Here is a 24630-nt window from a genome sequence, read left to right as displayed (position 1 = left end):
TTAGGGCTGTCCCAAACGACAAATTTTCTCCCGATTAATCAGCCGACTATTTTTACGATTAGTCGACTAATCTTTTAATCTTTTAAATTTTTTTTTTTTTTTTACTAATTTAGCAATGAAATTTTTGTTGACACTCATCAATTCACAAATTTTTTTTTTTTACCAATTTAGCAATGAAATTTTTGTTGACGCTTATCAATTCACAAAAACATTTTGGAGCACTTAAATTCTTTATTAAAGTACAAATAAAAAGATAAATAACAATAATACATCACAAACAATCAGTTCAAATGCTGATAGAATTAACTTGTTCAAAAGAATGGAATGTAAACAGATTCAGAACACTGACTTCACCTTTCCAACATGATTCAAAACAATTCTTAAAAAAATACCCAGCATTAATATTATAGTATAATGTAGTACTATATATTATAGTATTAAAATAATTATTCATTGCCAATCAGACTTTTCATAAAGGGTGTCATTTTAAAGGAATTCTTAGTGTAGAATCTGAAGTATGTGGGATTAACTCCAGAAATCGTTATTTATATGACAAACATGACATGCTTTTATTTTGAAATGTTCGCCGGAAGTACACTCGCTAAACCGCTAACTTATGCTTTACATTCCGCAAAAAAAACAAACACTTTTTGTCATTGCATGTGGTGTCAGTAATAGTTTTTTTCCCTTTTGCAAATGCTTTTAACCAGCGATTTTTCATGTTTGAAGTTTCACCTTTTAACTGCAAGTTTTGGAGAAGGCTGCCTGTTTCACAGCCGGCTAAAGTAGGTCGTCTTTTTTCCCATTCACCTCAATGTAGCAATGCTAATGTTATAAAGTGTTTAATATAGAGGTGTTTTCTTATTTTGTATGTCTGAACTTTAATTCTACAGCGTGTTGATGACAGAAAAGAACTGGAGTCTCATATGCCATCTCAGCACGCACGCACAAATGTACGCACGCGCGCGCAGCGATATAACGCAGCCGTGAAAATGACCGCCCTCATTTTTATTTACCATGCGATAAATGGACTCCTTGCATATCGCAACAGGCTTAGCAACTTCAATAAAACATGTCATTAGTTAGTTAGATGGACTTACAATCTCCTGTCGTTATCATTCACGGCCGACGTGCAGCCAAGCTTGGCATTGAAGAGACAGGACACAACAGTGTACCCTCCTTTGTTTCTTTAAAAATAAGTCAATGCTTTGGACTCTCTGGTGCGCTTTTTTGGCTTTGTGCCAATTTCCCCGCTTTCATACCAAGCGTCCGACATTCTTAACTTTCCACGCATATTTTTTTTAACCCTTCATTAACCGTCGACAGGATGTTGTGCTCGTCGACGGATTTACGTCATCAATGACGTCAACAATGTCGACTAGTCGGGACAGCTCTAGTTTATTTGTACTTTAATAAAGAATTTAAGAGTTCCAAAATGTTTTTGTGAATGAATAAGCGTCATCAAAAATTTCATTGCTAAATTAGTTTAAAAAAAAAAAAAAAAAGGTGGGGGGGATTCTTAGATTAGTTGACTAATTGTAAAAAAAATTTGCCTGACTAATCGGGAGAAAATTTGTCGTTTTGGACAGCCATTGTTGTAGAGTGTACCGGAACATATTTCATCTACACCCTTCTCACCTTTTTAACCCCTGACCCATTTTCATGCCTGGATGTAGTTATCTACAAGGTTTTAAAACATGACACATCCACCAAATAAACACTTTTTTTTTTTCTGTCGTGCTGAACGTAAAAAAAGGCAATGGTTTACTGTTTTACTCGTAGGATGACCTATAACTGTTATTACTGTAATTCAAGTCCTGTATGGAGTTTCTCCAGTTTAATAAACGTTGATGTCCAAAATATATAACTGTGGTTCTTTTCTGGCTTCAAAAATTGTTTAAGTCGACATAACTCATAACTAATGTGTGCGTGTGTGCTCCTGCGGCCAAGGGATACAATTTTTGATGGTGGTAACTACATTGGCAAGACACCGGTGGTGGCTTTGTTGTACAATTTGCGTCTTTAGTGGGGCAAATTGAAACTCCGCTCACCATTTTGACGGTGGTCTCTGGCGTTTCATGGTCCACGTCTTGAATATTTGGTTCTTGTTCAGTAGTTGTTGTCGGTTTTGAACGCTTAGGTTTGAAAAAAATAACGTATGTGGCGGAAAACACTCAAGTGACTTGAAGTTCCGCTCTGAAAACCCCAGTTTGGCCAGATTTCAAAATTGTCCTATATGCATGTGTGATACATCATTGGAAAGCTTAAAATCTCAATTTTCTGGGGGAGGAAAAATTTTGAACAGGAGGGCATTTAAAAAAAAAAAAAAAAAAATTTAAACAGCAAAACCCTAACTGGAGGTGAGAGCACGCGAGAGCAGAATTAAAGACGCCATGATTTTAACGAGATATCATCGCGTACTTATCTCTTTTTGATCCAAAAACTCCATGTAGCATGTAGCACCGAGTGTCAAGACACAGCTGTGAATGGCCACAGCCGGATTTTGGGTGGATTTTATTGGTGAAACGTGGTAATTTAACAAGGGTCGCGATGCAGAAATCGCAGACATCAAGGAGTGGTCGAGATGTTCATTTTCATATGTTTACTCTTTTAACATATTTTTCTCAATTTTTCTTCGTTGAATTGATTATTTATCATCTAACATATTGGGGAAAATGCTTCAGTAACAAAAAAAAATAAAATTAAGTATTGAGGTAGTTAAAATTAGTTATGAGGTAGATATCCATGACTTTTTTACAGACACCATTTTTTTTCATTGTGACATAATTTGTTTAAAAGTTTAAAACATGCGAGTGAATTTTTTTTTAAAGTCGTTTTTTTTTTTTTTTTTTTTAACGAAATATTAGACATCAATCAATGATTCTAAGCTAAAAATGACAGAAATTTGGAATAATAAATATAATCAATTACCTTCGTTATATGGCCGGGTTGAAACAAAAGTGGTTGCGCGATGTCTGTAAACGGGGGTTTCCAGGGTAAAACCGACAAATTAAAAATAGTTCGGGGGCTTAATTTTATTTTAGTCATTCTATTACATATTTTCCTATAAAACACAACAGTTCTTTTGGCTTAAAATAAAGCAGTTTATTTTAAAGAGGAGTGCAAGAGCAGAAACTGCTTTTTCAGTCGTCTGTGTTTTCCGCCCTATCCATCTTGCTTATTCGGTCCTCGGGGGGTTTTGGCTAAGCAAAGCAAATGACCGTCTAAGATGATGGTCACATGATCTGTTCGAAAAATTATTTTGACCCATTATAAAAATATCTTTTGTTGTTTATTTCATTCATTTTTTTTTTTTTTTATTGCTTTACAACTTTGATAGACAATATTTTACCGGAAAACTCTTAATTTTTAAATTCTATATAGGAAAGTCAATTACATGCAATGGTAAATGGTGTTATACTTGCATAGCGCTTTTCCACCTTTCAAAGCCCTCAAAGCACTTCACACATCGCCATCACCTACTGGTGAGGCAGCACCAGGAGCAACATGTCTTTCTCAAGGATACTTAGACGAGTTCATCAGGGCGGAGAATCGAACACACAATCTCTGGGGACAACTACTCTACCACTGAGCCACGCCACCCCAACTCAATGACACTTTTCGGCCCCCACTTAAACTCTGCGTATGGCAAAAGGTTTTATGATATGTGAAATATTGCTATTGATCCTAAAAATATAGGTGATTATCTCTGCATTTGGTGATTTTTGCGCATCCAGTGTAAAATTTGAGAATTTTATAGCCATTTTAAGTTATGTTATACTTGTATAAAAAATAATTAATCGGGATTTTATTAGGGAACGACTTCGAATTTTTTTATGTTGCTGCTCATGGAGACTCATATATGCCTAAGGGAGGAGCCTGTTTTGGTTTTAGGTCGCTCGCGGCTTTGGTTTTGAAAATATTTGAATTTGAAATTTTTGAAAATAGGCCCCCTACAGATTGGCCCCAAGCCCCATTTCCCGTCACCTGACAGTGAAGTCTATGATTCGGGGCATTTCAGGTCGGGATGTCCCGATCCAGATTTTTGCACTTCCGATCCGATACCAATACTGTAAGAAGTTTTAATACAACCAAACTTATTAAGCATTTAGCGAAATACCACCACAAACAATATAAGGAGTATGTTAAGAAAACCGAAGACAAAAAGAAAGGTCCTACGCAACTAACACTGGCAGAAACTTTTGCTATGCGTGACAAACTGGCATTCGACAGTCCCAAAGCCCAGGGAATAACAAGAGTCATTGCCGAAGAATTCATTCTGGATGACGAGCCATTATCTCTCGTGAGTAAAGACGCACCATCCAACACTTAGAACCACGGTACAACATGCCCAGCCGTCATCACATCCTAGAGCGATTCGGCCATGGAAGATTCGAGAACGATTCACAAACATCCAAATTCTGATTATTGAAATATGTCAAGTAAAGCGGAACTAATACCAGGGATTTCCCGATCCAGGTTTTTGCAGTTCCGATCCGATACCGATATTGTTTAGCACTTCCGATCCGATACCAATACTGGCCCATACCGATACCGGCCTATCTGAGCATGTGTTAAAGTTTAAAGTTATTTAGCCACCTTACTTAGTTGTCAGACTCATGTTGAAAAGGGTTTTAGTACTCTTGATAACAACTAGCCAGCTGATTAGGTGAGTTTGAATAACACACAACGGTTGGTAACAAGAAACCGACCTGTTTATTCAGTGACAAACACAAAACATTATAAATAACAGAAATGGCATAGTCAGTCAGTAAAACGTGCAAATAATATTGTAAACTGTCTTAAGAAAGCAAAACACACAAACAACCTCAGTGGAAACCCCCCCCCCCAAGCTATTAGATGCTTTTAATGTTTCGTGCATTAGTTACAAATTACAATAATTGTATTAAAAACCTCTCAGGTTTAAATAAACGACTATTTCAGTATCAAGTTAACATTGTAAAACAGTAAATAAAATACTCAAGTCCCCATTCTGTATCAGCAGCTTTAAACAACATTCAATTCATTTAATTTTGCGAATCAACTGTTAAAGTTGTTAAAATTGCTCCCATTATTCCATAATTTCCCTTCTGTCTACTTTCGACATGTGAAAGTTTTAAAAGTGTTTTGAAGATAGATTCAAGTCAAGATTTTGCCGATTTAGGAGTATTTTAGATAAAAAGTTAATTAGGTTTGCTTGGAAGGTTCACAACAGCCTACTAGGGAAGTCTCCTGCTTTAAGATGGCGGCTGTTTACTAACGCATCTAGTTTTCCATACTTCAATGTTGCTAACGCCGTCGAGTCTGTCATTTTGCATCTAGTTCTATATACATATGATATCTATTATCCACAGTAAAACGATGTTGACGTAGTTTGTAGCGGCTGTCAGCAGTAGTCAGATATTGTGTTTTTTATCCAGCGGCATAAGTTGAGCTAAAGCCATGAGTCGAGCATTGGCATTACCCGGGACAGTGACAAGCATGAGGTTTACTCTCGGGATGCAATGCGGTCCGTTTCTCATTGCGTCCCGAAGACTGCGCTGTGTATTAGTTAGAGATGTCCCGATCCGATATTTGGATCGGATCGGACGCCGATATGGGCAAAAAAATGCGCATCGGTATCGGATCAGCCAACACGAAAAAATTCCGATCCAGACTTCCGATGCAGTTTTTTTTTTCAAACTCCGGTCCGGGTTTTCCAGCGCACCGATTTACAGAATCCATTCCAGTTTTTGCTTCGGTTTCCCTAAAATCCGGTCCGGTGCACCTTCAACACACTACATTACCGTCTCCCAATTTACCGAGAGACTATCGGTAAAAATGTCAGCTGTGTGGGATCATTTCACCTTAAAGGACGACAAAGACGAAGAGGCAGAGTGCAACATATGCCACAATAAAGTCAAGCGTGGTGGTAAAGTTGTAAGAACTTTTAATACAACCGACCTAATCAAGCATTTAGCGAAATACCACCACAAACAATATGAGGAGTATGTTAGGAAAACCGAAGACAAAAAGAAAGGTCCTACGCAACTAACACTGGCAGAAACTTTTGCTATGCGTGACAAACTGGCACTCGACAGTCCCAAAGCCCAGGGAATAACAAGTCATCGCCGAAGAATTCATTCTGGATGACGAGCCATTATCTCTCGTGAGTAAAGATGCACCATCCAACACTTAGAACCACGGTACAGCATATGACGGGCCGTGGAAGATTTGAGAACGATTCACAAACATCCAAATTCCGATTATTGAAATATGTCAAGTAAAGCGGAACTAATACACAGCACGGTCTTCGCGCAATGAGAAACGGACCGCATTGCGTCCCGAGAGTAAACATGCTTGTCGTAGACCCGGGTAATGCCAATGCTCGACTCACGGCTTTAGCTCAACTCATGCCACTGGATAAAAAACACAAGAATACCTGAGTGCTGCGGACAGCCACTACAAACTACGTGAACATCGTTTTACTGTAGATAATAGATATCATATGTATATAGAACTAGATGCATGATGACAGACTCAACGGCGTTCGCAACATTGAAGTATGGAAACTTGATGCGTTAGTAAACAGCCGCGCATCTTAAAGCAGGAGACTTCCCTAGTAGGCTGTTGTGAACCTTCCAAGCGAACCTAATTAACTTTTTATCTAAAATACTCCTAAATTGGCAAAATCTTGACTTGAATCTATCTTCAAAATAGTTTTAAAACTTTCACATGTCAAAAGTAGACAGAAGGGAAATTATGGAATAACGGGAGCAATTTTAACTTTACCAGTTTTTTTTAACTTTACAACTTTAACAGTTGATTCACAAAATTTAATGAATTGAATGTAGTTTAAAGCTGCTGATGCAGAATGGGGACTTGAGTATTTTATTCACTGTTTTAAAATGTTAACTTGATACTGAAATAGTCGTTTATTTAAACCTGAGAGGCGTTTTATACAATTATTGTAACTAATGCACGAAATATTAAAAGCATCTAATAGCTTGGGGGGTTTGTGGGATTTTCCACTGAGGTTGTTGGTGTGTTTTGCTTTTTTTAAGACAGGTTACAATATTATTTGCACGTTTTACTGACTGACTATGCCATTTCTGTTTGTTATTTATAATGTTTTGTGTTTGTCACTGAATAAACAGGCCAGTTTCTTGTTACCAACCGTTGTGTGTTATTCAAACTCACCTAATTCAACTGGCTAGTTGTTATCAAGAGTACTAAAACCCTTTTCAACATGAGTCTGACAACTAAGTAAGGAGGCTAAATAACTTTAAACTTTAACACATGCTCAGATAGGCCGGTATCGGTATCGGCCAGTATCGGATCGGAAGTGCTAAACAATATCGGTATCGGATCGGAACTGCAAAAACCTGGATCGGGAAATCCCTGGTATTAGTTCCGCTTTACTTGACATATTTCAATAATCAGAATTTGGATGTTTGTGAATCGTTCTCGAATCTTCCATGGCCGAATCGCTCTAGGATGTGATGACGGCTGGGCATGTTGTACCGTGGTTCTAAGTGTTGGATGGTGCGTCTTTACTCACGAGAGATAATGGCTCGTCATCCAGAATGAATTCTTCGGCAATGACTCTTGTTATTCCCTGGGCTTTGGGACTGTCGAATGCCAGTTTGTCACGCATAGCAAAAGTTTCTGCCAGTGTTAGTTGCGTAGGACCTTTCTTTTTGTCTTCGGTTTTCTTAACATACTCCTTATATTGTTTGTGGTGGTATTTCGCTAAATGCTTAATAAGTTTGGTTGTATTAAAACTTCTTACAGCTTTACCACCACGCTTGACTTTATTGTGGCATATGTTGCACTCTGCCTCTTCGTTTTTGTCGTCCTTTAAGGTGAAATGATCCCACACAGCTGACATTTTTACCGATAAAGTTTCTCAGTAAATTGGGAGACGGTAATGTAGTGTGTTAAAGGTGTGCCGTAAAATGCGGACCGGATTTTAGGGAAACCGGAGCAAAAACTGGAATGGATTATGTAAACCGGTGCGCTGTAAAACCCGGACCGGACTTTCAAAAAAACTGGATCGGAAGTCTGGATCGGCATTTTTCCGTGTCGGCCGGTCCGTTCCCGATGCGCATTTTTACGCCCATATCGGCATCCGATCCGATCCAAATATCGGATCGGGACATCTCTAATTTCAGGATCACTTCCTGCCTGGACATTTTGGATTATTTCCTGTTGATTTTAGGACATTTCCTAGTTACTTCCTGGGTCACTTACTGTTTGTTTTAGGGTCATTTCCTTTTGATTTTGCAGCATTTCCAGTGCATTGTTTATCATGACATGGGTAGGTTTGTCCTCTTGGTCAGCAGTAAGCTAGCCTCTATTCCTAAGAAAAAAGCTAACATTAGTATGGATTTGCGACCCTGATACTGTGATTTTTGCTAAATATTGTAAACACTGATTAAAGGATATCTTACTAATTGTACTGTTGATTTGTAAGAAGAGCTAAACAACCTATTCTTGATGAATATGTAGCAGAAAACTAAAGTAATCAAGTGGTATTTTTCAAGCCAATTCTGGAATGACCCGAATCTAGTTGATTTTGCACCATACAATGACATTTTGTGTCGGAAGGCCTGCAGCCAAGAACTCATATGACTAACTCAGGACTTGCTTCTAATCACTTCGTTACTGCTCAAATCCAGAGAAATCTTCCCACAGCACGTTTGAGCTTTGGTGCCTTTTGAAATTAGCACTAAACTAATTTGTTACATCTTGAAACTGATGAGATCTTTAAAGGAGAACTATGTAAGATTGGTGGCCATAAATTGTACTGCAACCAGGATGCAAATATTGATATTGAATACTCCTTGAAATGGACTCGTACAGTTTTCGATACATTGCCCTTGTATTTAAATTGTATCTGAAAGATTATCTTAAATACTAACGCGTAGCTTCGTGCCGCCCAAGTGTACATACAGCTCATAAATAGTTGATGGTTCAATTTCACACAGCTCTGATTTTTTTCCTCCCGTATGAGAAGAACCATTATATAATCCCAACATCTGTCTGATTAGCCAACATTTGCTGTCTTTTTAAAAGAAAGGAAAATTTGCTGGAATGAACTGCATGCTCCAAAAGTCAGTCTTGATACTACAGAAGATTCTTAATCTGTTTATGGGGAAAAAAACGTCTGTAGATAAGTCAGTTGTCTTATTGTGCCTATTGTGTTAGCTTTTCCTCAAGAGCAGGAGCTAGTTGCTTAGTTAGCTGTTACTGCTTACAAAGACGACCAATTTAATAATTATAAAAATAAATCAAGAAAAAAATAATTAAATAATGATTAAAATAATTACCGTATTCTGATAATTTGCATAACAGGGTTGCCAATCTGTATTAATGTTAGCATGTTCTCAGGAGTGAAAGCTAGCTGTTTAGCTAACTGACAGATACTGAAGAGGAAAAACTTGTGAATAAGTAAATAACAAGTTCACAAAAAATAGTTGTCTTATTGTGATCATATACAGAACAGGGTAACCGAGCCGTACAAATGTTAGCTTTTTTTTTTTTTTTTTTTTCTTCAGGAATAGAAGCGAGCTGTTTAACTAGGTGTTGCGGCTGACCAAAAGGGCAACTTATTTATGTACATAAATCACGAAAAAATTTCCCCCAAAACAAATGTACAAATGTTAGCTTTGTTTTTGTTCCAGTAATAAAAGCTAGCTAAACAGCTAGCTGATGAGCTAGATTTTGCCGCTGGCCAAAAGGACAAACTTATTTATGTATATAAATCAAGAAACTTCAAAAATTGGCTTATTATGCTCATACACATAACAGGGCTGCCAATCTGTATAATTGTTAGACTTTTCTCAAGAGTAGAAGCTAGCTGTTTAGCTAATGCGGACCACAGGGGTAAACAGTTATGTAAATAAGTCCACAAAAGGTTTTTTTTTTTTTTTTTTTTAATTCAGTCTTATTCTGATCATATGCAGAACAGGGTTGTAAATTCATACAAATGTTTGCATTTTTTCCAGATTAGAAGCTAGCTGTTTAGCTAGCTGATACTCCTGACCAAGAGGACAAACTTACTTATGTACATAAAACAAGAAATCTTACCTTATTCTGCTCTCATGCCTAAGAAGTTTACCAATCTGTACAAATATTGTTTTTTTTCTTCTCAATAAAGGAGCTAGCTTTTTAGCTGCAGACCAAGAGAATATACAGAAAATGTAATTAAAAAAACAACCAAAAAAAGCCTTATTGTATGCAGAACAGGGTTGCAAACTCGTGTAAATATTCACATTTTTTCAGCATTTGAAGCTAGCCGTTTCGTTAGCTGTTGCTGCTGACCAAAAGGACAAACTTAAACAAATAAGTACCGTATTATTTGGACTATAAGTCGCACCTGCGTATAAGTCGCATTTTTTGGGGAAATGTATTTGATAGAATCCAGCACCAAGAACAGACATGTGATCTTGAAAGGCAATTTAAAATAAAAATACAATGGAGAACAACACACTGAATAAGTGTACAGTATGCTAACATTACATGACTCATAAACAACGAACTGAGAACTTGCCTGGTATGTTAATGTAACATACAGTCCCTGATCAAAGTCTTGTCGCTTATCCATTTTGTAGAAACAATTGCTAATAACCTGACTTTTAATTATCCAATTGGTTTCAGAACTGGCTCATATGAAAGCTAAGACCTCCCAAATGATGTTGAATGTACAAAAATATATTTGTTTCACTGAAAAAAGATTTTTCATTTAATGAAGACATAAAGGTCAAATTTTCAACAAATCTTAGCTGCCGCTTACATTCCTAACCGTAAAAAAGGACAAATTCTGCAGCAGGATAGTGCTCCATCGCATACTTCAATCTCTACCTCAAGGTTCCTCAAGGCAAAGAAGCTCAACATCCTCCAGGAATGGCCAGCCCAGTCACCAGACATGAACATTATTGAGCATGTCTGGGGTAGGATGAATGAGGAAGCATGGAAGACGAAACCAAAGAATATTGATGAACTCTGGGAGGCATGCAAGAGTGCTTTCTTTGATGTTCCTGATGACTTCAACAATAAATTGTATGAATCCTTGCCGAAGCCCATGGAAGTCATACAAAATATTAAATTTGGATCTCACAGCACCACGACTTAATTCGCTTATGTTATGTAACATACTGGACTGTCTCAGAAAATTAGAATACACAATATTCTAATTTTCTGAGACAGTCCTGTACATTAATCCACCATTTAAAGCAGGGGTGTCCAAACTTTTTGCAAAGGGGACCAGATTTGGCGTGGTAAAAATGTGGGGGGCCGACCTTGGCTGACGTCCTTTACATAGAACAATATACAGGACTGTCTCAGAAAATTAGAATATTGTGTATTCTAATTTTCTGAGACAGTCCAGTATTTTCTGTATTTGAAGTCCATTTTTTGTTCAATATTCACACTACTTTCTGTAGGCGACAAAACTTTGCTCTTGCCAGAATTTGACCTTTATGTCTTCATTAAATGATAAATCTTTTTTCAGTGAAACAAATATAATTTTGTAGATTCAACATCATTTGGGAGGGTCTTAGCTTTCATGTCAGCCATTTCTCAAACCAACTGAATAATTAAACGCCAGGTTTTTAGCAATTGTTTCTACAAAATGGATAAGCGACAAGACTTTTGTCAGGAACTGTAGCTACTAAGAGTTATTCAGATAACTATAGCAGAAAGAACATGCTAACAAGCAACAATGATATCATAATGTGTGAATAATTTCACACATAAGTCGCTCCACAGTATAAAACTATGAAAAAAACTGCGACTTATAGTCCAAAAAATACGATAAGTAAATAAGTCAAGAATTATTTCAAACATATAATTGTCTTATTCTGCTAGTACAGTATGCATAACAGGGCTGAGCTGTACAAATGTTCTTTTTCTCAAGACTAGACTCTAGCTGTTTAGCTAGCTGTTAACTCACTCAATGGACAAACTTACTTATATAAGTTGCGTATATAAGCTCAGTTGGACCCCTAACTTCAGGCCTCACGTTCTGTAGCCTAAAGTTGCTGCTCCAGATTTATGCTGAGCTAGCAAAGAACATGTGGTGAAGTTGCATGAACCCACTCACCAGAACCTAATGGAATTTATTTGGCTTTGAAGCCAAGAAGACATCAGGCGTGCATTAGAGAGTCGTGTAAACTGGAATGCGGGGAAAGAATGTGCGCTGCAGATCTTCCTCTCACACCAGCCCGTGTGCTGTTGTAGCATGCTAGCATGCGCTTTTTCACACAATCTGGTCATCTCGTTGCGTGTATGGCCGATGGCTGCTTCAAAGCGGCCTTTTCACGCTGCGCTGATGCTGTGTCTAATAGCAGGAGGTGAGGGGGAACCGGGTGGAGACCAAAACCACCTCGGATCTCAGGGGAGACCCTCAAAGTGGAGGCCAGACCTCTCGGGGGAGAGGGTGGGGGTGGGGGGTTGCCCTAGCTGTTAGCAAAAAAAACAGATTTGGAGATTTGAAAGTAGTGAAGGATATTTTTGAATTTCAACTCATTGGCTGAATGAATGTTCATTCCCCCCAACATTGATTAATGCCCAGTCAAAATACTGAACGTTGAGATTGGCGGTGCGGAGGGCCAGTGGGGAAATGCGGTACAAAATTAAACGTTTCTTATTTTCAACATCATCATATGTAGGCATGTGCCGATTACCTGTTTTAAGCTATACCGTGGTATGAAAACGTCAAGGTTTCAAACCCCCCCCCAAATTTCCTACTTACCGTTCCTAAGGTATTAGCTACTTTTTATGTCCCAAAAATGTGTGGAGAAATCCCTCGCTTGCAGCTGTAAGGCTCAATCCTCCCCCACCGGTTGTTGCTCAGTGTCAGTGAGTCAGCTGTGCTACACGATGGCTGGAGGATGTGAAACTCCTGAACTTTTTCCCCCATCAAAGTAAACTAAATCGCTGGTATGGGAATACTTAGGCTACAGAAAAGTTACAGACGGCAGCGGCTTAGAGCAGTGGTCTCCAACCCGGTCCTCAAAGGACAGCACAGATAGTTGAGCCAATGAGCTTTCTGCTAAAACAAGCAGCACCTGACTGCAATCAACTGATTGCACTTGTAAAACACCAGATTGGTGAAAAAATGTTGTCATTTGTCTGGTTGGAATGAAATCTTGCACCCACAGCGGGCCTTGAGGACCGGGTTGGAGACCACTGGCTTAGAGGAGGACCAATGTAAAACATGAGGAGGCAATACCTCCATTATGATTTCCCATTTATACAATATTAAAGGTTAGTAAACACTGTCATGAGCGTTTCCCACCAGCTACGAGAGTTAACTCCAGTTTGTTTAGTGTGTCTAGCATTGATAAAACGTGTTATTTTCTCTCTGGCAACTGTCTTTGTTGAGAAAGAGAGTGTGTGTAAAATGTAAACATGATACGAGTCACACACACGTGCTTTTTATGGAAAATAATTCAATTATTTTTGTTATGATGGTAATAATGTTGAGCTGTGGCTGTGGGTTTAGGCTCACCTTAGAGGACTACATTAATTTTAATTTTATTTAAAATATTTAACTTATTTTTTGCCATTTTTTAAAATTCATTTTAACTTAACATTATATATAAATGTTTTGGAAAATAAAAATCCTGTTCAAAGGAAAAAGTTTTTACCAACCCACATATCTCAAATTAACACATTTTAGAGCTTTAATTGCAATACTGTGATACCGTGAAACCTTGATATTTTTGCTTAAGGTTATCATACCATCAAAATCCCATACCAGCACATGCCTAGTCATATGCTATTGTTTAGCCACAATTAGATTCATTACCTCATCACTATTCACTGGAAATGTAGTTCAATCCATCTGGAGGCGACCGGGAGATCAGGATTTTATGACACTGTGCGCTTGTCTTCATGGGAAATGCAGTCTTTCTTAAGGCAAAAAACTACTGCTTTTGTCCACCCCCGTTGCTAAATCCAACCAAAACTGAAGTTACCTAGTGTTGCTTTAAAATAACTACCGTAATTTTCGCACTATAAGGCGCATCTGACTATAAGCTACCACACACCAAATGTGACACAAAAATGGCATTTGTTCATAGATGGTAAATGGTGTTATACTTGTATAGCGCTTTTCCACCTTAAGCCGCACTGGACTATAAGCCGCAGCTGTCCTCACTTTATTATGGGATATTTACACCGAAAGATATTAAGCGGTAACACATTATTTGACGGCAGCATCAAGCGACTGTCATAAGACCAAATGAACCACCATGAAGCTTTGAACCAATTGGCTGCAAAGCTTCATTGCTTCAAGAAGCTTCATTTGGCTATCACTGCTCCCCTGAGGGAGACAGTAAACCACCTGCTGTTAACACTGCTGTTGTCCAACATGCCTCCTAGCATGCATTGCAGCGCTACAGATGTTGTAGTTATGTTCCGTGCTAATTATTTCTTCAGTCACTATTCCAGTTGTTTCATTAATTGCTAGTCATGGTATTAGGTAACACTTTATTTGACAGTGGCGCCATAAGACTGTCATTAGACAATCATAATTATGAATTGACACTGTCATGAGCATTAATTAATGCTGATACAGATGTCATTTAGTGTTATCCAGCAAATTATCTCACTTTTGAATGGATGTAAAAGATCCAAACTGGACATAAATGGAGTTGGTAACATAATTTGCCGGATGACACTTAATGACATAAGCATTCAGTAATGCCCATGGTAGTGTCATGTCATAAATATGACCGTCTTATGACAGTCTAACTAATCCACTGTCAAATAAAGTGTTACCAAATACCTTAACATTTTTTAAGTTTTGATTGTTATTTACATCTGTAGCGCTGCAATGCATGCTAGGAGGCATGTGTTGCCTATTAACCCAAGTAAATCAACAAATAAGCCGCACTGGACTATAAGCCGCAGGATTCAAAATGATGGAAAAAAGTAGTGGCTTATAGTCCGAAAATTAAGATAACTCTGAGATTTAATGTGATTAAATGCATTCTCTATAATTATGAATTCAAAAGTGGTAAGGACTAAGGAGTTCATTTTGGAGCTAGGCCATTTTTATTATGATTAATAGTGCCAAGTAATTACAACAAATGTAATGTATTGGAATGGAGTCAAACTGTCCTACTTGGTGGAAACATGAGTGTTTCCGATTAATCGTGTCAGATTAATTGTAGTGGAGTTAATTTTAGAGCGATTAATCGAGATTAATAGGGCTGTCAACGGCACGGAAAGATTAAAATTCACAGTTGGACCTCCCATTTTGACTAAATTCAACATCTGTTGTTGTTAATAACTGGCAGTGAGTTCATTTTAGGCCACTTCCTTGTTGTAGGCCATTTTGGGTCAATGTTTTAGGGCATTCCGGGATCACTCCCTGCACATTTTGGATCATTTCCTGTTGATTTTAGCGCATTTCTAGGTCATTTCCTGTTAATTTTGGGCATTTCCAGATCACTTGCAGTTGATTTTGGGTCACTTCCTGTTGGTTTTAGGGCATTTTCTTAATACACTGTTAAATTTGGTGCAATTAAGGGACAGTTTTTTGTCAAATATAATGACCACCAATGAAGATATTTTTTTTTGCAGGTCTATGTTGAAAATCAATAGGGGTGACTGGAAATGTGCCATCGAAAATATATGGGAAAGTTTTTGTCGAATTTTAGCAGAATTGTACATTTTTGCCAAAAACTGGCTGTGAAAACGTTTTGTGCACCTTGATTTTTTTTTTTTTTTTTTTATCCGTGAATGATGTGAATTTGACAAAAAAATGCAGGATAAGTATCATTTTGAACATTTGAAATTGTATGTTTTTGTTACTAAAAATGAATGGTTTTTTTATTTGGGGAAGGGGGGGGGGGTCTAAAAAAAAGTGTTTTTACACATAACCTTGAATTTGGGGGACAAAATCCAGAGAGCCTGCGTCATGAATTTTTGGAACATTTGGGAGTTGGAAATGTGTGAAAGGGTCAAAGTGTGTGAGCTGTGCGCCGCGCCGAATAAAAAGGCCGGGAAAAAACAACATAATTTTATATGTGGATTGCTTTGCTTTGCTTTGCTTTGCTTTACAAAGCATCCCCACAATAAAGGAGGCTGTGTCTGGTTAGCAGATGTGCTAATTGTAACCGTGTGACCATTGTTGTGTAAAAAAGATTAGATTTGTTGTTTTTTCTCATTGGAGTAGAACAGCTAATATGATGTTTAGTGTGTGGCAAATGTTTTTTAGTCAGATTAAACTCAGTACTACTTTGGTGATTTGACTATTGCGGAACATACAAAAGATCTGATTTGTATTCCTGTAATTGTGGGGCCCCAGAATTAACAGGAAGTGACCCAACATGTACACGAAGTGACCTGTAAATTCCCCAGAACCAACAGAAAGTGATCCAGAAATGCCCAAAAATCAACAGGAAGTGACCAACGAACAAGACGTGACACGAGATGCCCTAAAATCAATGAGAAATGACCCAACATGGACAGGAAGTGACCTGTAAGTGCCACAACACCAACAGAAAGTGAACTGAAAACAACAGGAAGTGACCCAGGAATACCCAAAAACCAACAGAAAGTGACCAACGAACAGGAATTGCCTAGGAAATGCCCTAAAATAAACAGGAAATTATCCAAAATCAGCAGGAAGTGACTGGTCAGTTCCCTAAAACTAACAGGGAAACTCATTGCCTGCCATTGACAGCGCTAGATGTGAAGTTGAACAGCTCTACAGACATCAAACAACTGTGTTTTTTGAAGCTTTTTACTTCCTTCACTTTTGACTATTTGTAAAGCTGTATCACACATACAGTATGTACACTTATGTTCAAAACAACATGCATTTTAACAATAAAACAGTTTATACAAAACAATTGGTGTTCAAACGTCCATCTTGTCTGATCAATATGTAAATTTAGTAGATTAAATTAGCCTAACTTGTCCGACAAAAGTCCGCTAGCTTAAATGCTACGAATGCTGATGTATTTACAATTCTTATAGCAAATCGCTAACACGCAACTCCACAAACTGGCAGTAAACTTGATTACAAATGCATACACAAACATATATTAGCTGAAACAACTTACAGCCTTATGTGGGCCAAACTAGAGCGCAGCTGTCCTTTATCCATGTCAGACGAGACTCTGCTCCTCAATCATTGGGCGATAGTCAATCAATCAATCAAATGTATTTATATAGCCCTTTACAAAACCTGAAAGGCCCTCAAAGTGCTTTACAACAAAACGTGACTCAAAATAAATAAAAGGCAGGAAAGTATGATACAATGATATTAAGAAAAAAGAAATGAAACAAAAAAAGCTTACCGCAATAGAAGTCCAGCAAATAAAACAATAAAACCGATAAAAACCAAAAACATTAAAAACCCTAAAGCAAATAAAACCAGATAGTCAAACCAGACCCAACGTTACCACCAGAGGGCAGTGTATCCTCCATCATCAAACAAAATACAATACTTTTTGACTTTTTGAATAGTTATTTTGGGGTACTTAAAGGGTTAATTTCCACTTATGGGGAAATTCAGTTTACGTCGCCAGCGTAGAAACGGAACTCGTTCGTAACCCGGAGATTACCTGTAGTAATGAGTTAAATTTAGGGCTTGGCAAGTGTGACTAACATTAATGGATATTAATTGCGATTAATTGGATTTGGTATAATAATTGATTCTAAAGGAGTATTTAACTTTCAGCACGATTAATCGCATGAGATTAATTGCGAATAATTGGATTCTGTAAAGTCTGAATTGAAAAGTAATACAGTGGTACCTCAACATACGATCTTTTCGACACCCGATGTAAAATTTGACTCGCCATTTAGTTTTACATCCGACAACATGCTCGAAAGAAGACGATTTATGGCGGCGGCGCAGTTTCTTTGTTTTCCCGCAAGACGGATGCACGGCGGATTTTCTTGTGAGAGACATCATCACAGGTTCCAAGAATGTTAGTGCAGGTGGTGAAAAAAAGGTGTCGCTTACCATTGAAATAAAGATGGAAATGATGGAAAAACATGCGTGTAGCGTGCCGTCCGTGAACTGGCTCGACAATACGGCAGTAGAATGTCTACGATCTCGACGTTCCGCCTCCGTTCGCTAATCTTTATAAGTTAAGGTGACAATGATTATTATTATTATTGTAACTTTGCCAAAGAAATCGGCAGCTTCGTCAGGTTTTTAATCATTTATTTTAGAACTTGTGCAACACAACAAGCCTACTTTACGCCGGAGCTGACGCCAACAACACAAAAAGTAAACTGTAATGCACCTCTCTCACTCTGTCACGTCAGCCACACAGTGCGTTCAGGTACACCACGCAAAACACATCCGCCATATTAGAACCTGATTCGTAACATTATTACAGGTATTATTATTATATTATTATTCAGATTTTTATTCATAATTTATTTGTTTTGCTCTGTGTAATTGCTATTTGCAATAGTACCAGCAGTATCTATTAAGGATTTAATAGGTTTAGCCTACCTAGGTCTAGGTTTCCGGGCTGTGGAATGAATGAATGGAATTATAATGTATACTTATGGGAAAATCCAACTCAACATACGACTGTTTTGACTTACAAACAAGGTCCTGGAATGAATTAACTCCGTATTTAGAGGTACGACTGTATATCGCAAGCTTTTATTTTAAATGTACTGCCATAATAATGAAATAATCATAGATAATATATTCACACATTGGCTGCCATTGACTCTAATAGATGTCCAATCATTGACAGTTGGCCCATATTGTAGCAAACCATAACTGCACTGAGTTTGGCACCCCTGCACTTATGTATGTGGTGTATTTTAAATGTACTGCCATTATCATTCATATGAACTAACATTAGTTCATCCACCCCCTCCCAGTAAAAATGGATTGGACGTGTTAGCATCGTCAAGGGACTCGAAAATTCCACAAAGTTAGTTAGAAATTCGCAAAAAATCATGGTAGCCAGATTTGTTAGCATCATTTCAAAACACTATTCTCGAATATGTGTCGGAATTTTTTTTGCGTATCTATGTGTCTAGCTCACACTGCGGCACGGGGGGCCTTCATGCCGCTTGCTGTGGGGCTTGTAAAAGCGCTATTTAGCACAGCAGCTAGTTTTAATAAGGCTGCTCGTGCCTTGAGGGGAAACAGGAAAACGTCCCAACTTTTTTTTCTAAAGACTGCTTTTCTTTGTGCACAGCAACCCTCGGAGGTAATTAGCCACAATTAAAGTTTAAATTCTGTGTGTGCAGCACGTTTAAAGCTTTATAGCACTCTTAACGACAAACAAAAGTGAGGCGCGGGGAAAGTTGCGTCTACAAAATGTTGTTTAGAATGCAGGCCAGAGAGGAAAAACTGCGTACGGATTGGACCACCCCGGTTTAAACGCTGTATACACTTTTATTTTGATAGTCGATGAATCTGTTGTAGTACTCTGGGCTGTACATTTTAGCTGGAATTGTGCAGCATAACTACTTTCAAGTACTGTAGAGAATCAGCAATAATTATGACACTCAAAGAGTTGTCAGTCTACTAGTGCTGCTACGATTAATCGATTAACTCGAGTATTTGATTAGAAAAAATATTCGAATTAAATCTTGTTGCTTTGAATATTCATTTAATAAAAGGGGCGTTGTAATAGTGTATTTTGAAAGTGTTTGCATTAAGTTTTATTGATTAAAGTGGATACACTGCCCTATGGTCTGCCTCATTTCACATGGCTGAATCCAACTGCTCCCTGTTAAGACCAACATAAGCTAAGTTTTTGTTTGAGTTAATGTTTTTTAATGCATTCGTAATTCAGTTTATAGGTACATTTGGCCGTTTTTGTGGGAATATGTGTCTGAACCATTTGTTAAGAGCATTGTAAAAAAAAAAAAAAAAAAAAAAGAGGTCAGCATTTTATAGCATTTCAGCTAGCGGACTTTTGTTATGTAAGTTAGCCAATTACTATTTTGTTGTACATAGATCCTCATTTATTTATTTATTTATTTTATACCGTTTCAGGTTCAGCTAAGGTAGTTTTATTTTTCCATGTTCCTCATCCGATTACTCGATTATTTGAACTAACTAGTTCATCGATTAATCGGCCAGTAAAATTATCGCTAGCTGCAGCCCTACAGTCTACCTTAAAAAAGGCCACCTATACCCCATGAGTATAGTAACCACCCACCCACCACCAGTTTCAGCACATAATTGTCGCCTGTGCACCCCACAGTCAGTCATAATCCAACTGCTACCATGGGGAAGACCAGAGAGCTTTCAAAAGGAAACAGGAAAAATTGTTAAGCTCCACAACGCTGGAAAAGACTATGGGACGATTGGAAACGGCTAGTTGAGAATAAATCAACAGTTGCAGCAATTGTTAGAAAATTGGGAAGGCTAAACATGACTGATCATCTACCTTGACTGGGGCTCCATGTAAAATCTTTCCTTATGGGGCATCACTCATGATGAGAAAAGTGAGGGCTCAACCTAAAACTGCACGATAGGAGTTGGCCAATGACCTGAAGAGAGCTGGATGCACAGTTTCAAAGGCTACTGACAACATTATGGTGCAATGGTTTAAAATCATGCATTGCTCAGAAGGTTCCCCTGTTGAAGTCAGTCCATGTGAAGGCCCGTCTGACGTTTGCCAGGGACCATCTGAATGATGCAGAAGCGTCATGGGAGAAAGTCATGTGGTCAGATGAGACCAAAGTACTGTAGAACTTTTTGGTGCAAACCTTACTCATCGTGTGTGGAGGAAAAAGAAGGATGAGTACAATCCCAAGAACACCATCCCCACTGTGAAGTAAGGGGTTGGAAAATTCATGCTTTGGTGCTGCTTTTCGGCAAAGAGGACAGGATAACTATACTGTATAAAGCAGAAGATGAATGGTGAAATGTATTGTTAGGTTTTGAGCCACAATCTCCTTCCGTCAGTCAGAGAGTTGTGGCAGAATCTTCCAACGTGACAATGATCTGAAGCACACAGCCAAGCTGACCAAGGAGTAGCTGCGTAAAAAGCATATCAAGGTTCTGGAGTGGCCTAGCCAGTCTCCAGACCTCAGTCCAATAGAAAATCTTTGGATGGAGCTGAAACTTGTGTTTCTCAACAACAGCCCCGAAACCTGACAGATCTAGAGAAGATTTGTGTGGAGGAATGGGCCAAAATCCCCGTTTCCATATGTGAAAACCTGGTGAAGAACTACAGAAAGCCTCTGACTTCTGTAATTGTAGACAAAGGCTTCTGCACGAAACATTAGCACTGATTTTCTCGGGTACAAATGCTTATGCACCTCAGTAAATTACAAACAAATTATTGAAAAATCATACAGTGTGAGTTCCGGATTTTTTTTTTTTTTCTTTTTAGATTATGTCTATAGGTGGAAATGCATCCATGATTGAAATTTCGACTTCTACCTATTTTCTAAATGGGTGAACTTGCAAAATCACAAGAGGTGCAAATACTTCTGCTCCTCATTGTATTAATAAAAACAATAGGTAATACTAAAAATACATATACTGTTTTGTTCTTTTTGTTTTTAACACGGACCATCCGCACCCCCATTAACCAGCCCCAGGGAAGCGATCAGGGGACTAGCCACCGCCCACCACGTGTACCCCCACCACCACCTGCCCACTTGGACCCCAGCCACTGCTGCAACCCCCCCATCTGACGCAGCCCTCCGAGGGACAAAGGTTCATTCGCTGCCAACCCTTTCACTTCGAATGAATTGACCATCTAGCGCCGTCAATAGATGACAATGAGTAAATTTTAAAGAAATAAGCTACTGTAGTTACGACTTCATTGTATTGTCAATGCATTTACTTTCATGGGAATGTCGCCTCATGGCGGGCATGTTGGTGGGGACGCTGAAAGACTTTTCCTGCTTCTGCCGTAATTTGAAATGAGTATTACTAGTAGACATGTACCGATTACCGGTTTCAACGTATAAAGTGATATGAAAACGTCAAAGTTTCAGAACCGCAAACATTTTCCGCCATACGGTCCTTAAGGTATTAGCTATTTTTATGTCCCAAAACTGCATGGAGAAATCCCTTGCTTGCAGTTTTATGGCTCAAACCTCCCCTACCGGTTGTTGCTCAGTGTCAGTGAGTCAGCTGTGCTACACGATGACTTGAGGAGGTGAAACTGCTTAACCCCCCCCCCATCTAAGAAAACAAAATCGCTGGTATGGGAATACTTCGGCTACAGAAAAGTTACAGATGGTCACGGATTAGAGGAGGAGGACATGTAAAACATGTTTGTGGAGGGTGGCTGCTGAGGAGGCAATAACTCCAATATGATTTCGCATTTATACAAAATTAAAGGTTAGTAAACACTGTCATTAAAGTTTCCCACCAGCTACAAGAGTTAACTCCAGTGTGTTTAGTGTGTTTAGCGGTGGTAAAGCGAGTTTTTTTCCCTCTGGCAATTGTCTTGTATTGTTGTATTGTTGTTGTTGTTTTTTTAATTTATTTGAATGTAACATTATACTTATGTTCCAATCTGCTAATATATTTTGAAAAAATAATACTTTTTATTTGAATGTAACATTATACTTATGTTCCAATCTGCTAATATATTTTGAAAAATAATACTGTTCAATGGATTTTTTTTTTTTTTAAACCCAGATATCTCAAAGTAACACATGTTAGAGCTGCAATTACAATACCGTGATACCGTGAATCCGGAATATTTTGGTTAAGATTATCATACTGTCAGAATCCCATACCGGCACATGCCTACACGAACTAGAGATTCGTCATCTTTGCAGCAGCTGAGCAAGCGTCTCCCCTTGTGTCTCTTTGGAGATAAATATAGAATTCTTCCTGTGAGACTGTCACATTGCATTCGCACACGTGCCTCTGTCCTTGTTCACACCTTGACTGCACACACAGGTCGGACCAACAGCTTGTCCACGCCACTCCGTCGTCCTTGCCATTTTTCATTCTCCCAGTCATTTTAAATTGCGGAAATGAATGTCTCCTTGAAGATGTGTTGATATTGCTCTCCTCAATTGCAGTACCTTGATTCAGTGATCAATAGGCAAGGCAAATTTGCAAGGCAACGCAGAACTCGGGTCACTGTTGTCATTCCGGTGTCACTTCCTGTCTATATTTAGTTGTTTTTAGAGTATTTCAAAGTCACTTCCTGTTTATTGATGACTTCCTTTTGATTTGGGGGGATTTCAGGTCATTTTTTGTCGATTTTGATCACTTTGTGGAGGTTTTGGGGCATTTTCCAGGTCACTATCTGAAGATTTTGGGTCACTAGCATTGTGACAGCAGTACTGAAAACATGTCTTCTATTCTTTCCAGGTACCAGCAGGTGCCGGTAGTCCTAGTGGGCAATAAAGTGGACCTGGAGGACGAAAGGGAGGTGTCCCCTAGCGAGGGCCAGGCGCTGGCAGAAGACTGGGGCTGCCCTTTCATGGAGACCTCCGCCAAGAGCAAGACCATGGTGGACGAGCTGTTTACCGAAATCGTGAGGCAGATGGATTTTTGCCCACTCCCGGACCGTCGAGAGGCCTGCTGCCCCGCCTGCAGCATCCAGTAGACACTCGGAAAGCAGATTATCAGGGGCTTCCCGTGCCAAAACCGCCGTCAAAGCCATGGACAAACATCCGGAGACGAGAAGAAGACCATATCCGGTCTAGCTACGGACTAACGATTGTCTAACGGTTTGGGATGAATGTCCTAAATGTGGCAAACGCGTGCATGAAATCGGGACTCTGGCGCCGATTCGGAGGACAATCTCACCCAAAGAGACGATGTCAATCAGTGGTTGTTGAAATGTGCAGACACTTTAGTCCTTACAGATACAAATGCCTTGTATGACTGATAGTTAGTGGCTCTCATTAACACTTATTTTGAAGGAAAGGAAATAAACCTTCATGCACCAAAGCGTTGATTTGTGTCTGTTCTATGTGAAGAAGGTTATCGCGACTAGACGTCCAAATCGGTGGCAAAATAATCTAAAGTTGAGAAAAACACTAGTTATGTCTGGATTTTAATGCCAGTGCATTGACTTTGATGGGAAAGTTGCCCCTACCAACATGGCAGCCTTGAGGCCATTTTGGTAGAGGCAATGAAAGGTCTTTTCATGCTCCTATCCTCAATTAAAATAAGTTGATCACTTGTACACATCCAATCCAAATGAAGTGGGATTGTAGCAACGTCAGTGCGCACCTCCCACATCAAACGGATTGGACATCTAGTGCCGTCAATGGCAGCTACTGAGTAAACAGCCAATTTTTTTGACGGTGGTAAAATAATCTTATAAAAATCAGTTGAGAAAAACACTAGTTATGTCTTGATTTTGATGTCAGTGCATTGACTTTGATGATATAAAAGTTGCCCCTACCAACAAGGCTGTCTTGAGGCCATTTTGGTAGCAGCGATGAATGGTCTTTTCATGCTTCTGCCATCAATTGAAATGATTTATCACTAGTTGACATCCAATCCAATTGAAGCGGAAGGGTGGCAAAGTTTATGCCAACCCTCCCACTTCAAAGGGATTGGACATCTAGTGCCGTCAATGACAGCTACTGAGTACAGAGCTGATGTTTTGGATGGTCGTAAAAAATTCTTATAAAAATCAGTTGAGGAAAACACTAGTTATGTCTTGATTTTAATGTCAATGCATTGACTTGGATGGGAACGCT

The 24630-nt window shown here is 38.7% G+C and overlaps 1 protein-coding gene across 1 annotated transcript in view; it reads left to right on the top strand.

The window, feature by feature from the left end:
* Positions 1-23865, top strand: part of LOC130911721 (ras-related protein Rap-2a-like) — a 30085-nt gene extending 6220 nt beyond the window's left edge. Inside the window, exon 2 of the mRNA XM_057829286.1 lies at positions 23285-23865. Coding sequence (XP_057685269.1) covers positions 23285-23522 — 238 coding nt within the window. The 3' untranslated portion in view covers positions 23523-23865. The remainder of the gene's footprint in view (positions 1-23284) is intronic.
* The last annotated feature ends 765 nt before the right edge of the window (positions 23866-24630 follow it).

Source organism: Corythoichthys intestinalis, chromosome 2, assembly GCF_030265065.1.
Source record: "Corythoichthys intestinalis isolate RoL2023-P3 chromosome 2, ASM3026506v1, whole genome shotgun sequence".
In the NCBI taxonomy this organism is placed as follows: Eukaryota; Metazoa; Chordata; class Actinopteri; order Syngnathiformes; family Syngnathidae; genus Corythoichthys; species Corythoichthys intestinalis.
Note: the sequence above shows the minus strand (reverse complement) of the source record. Positions and strands in the feature narration are given on the sequence as shown.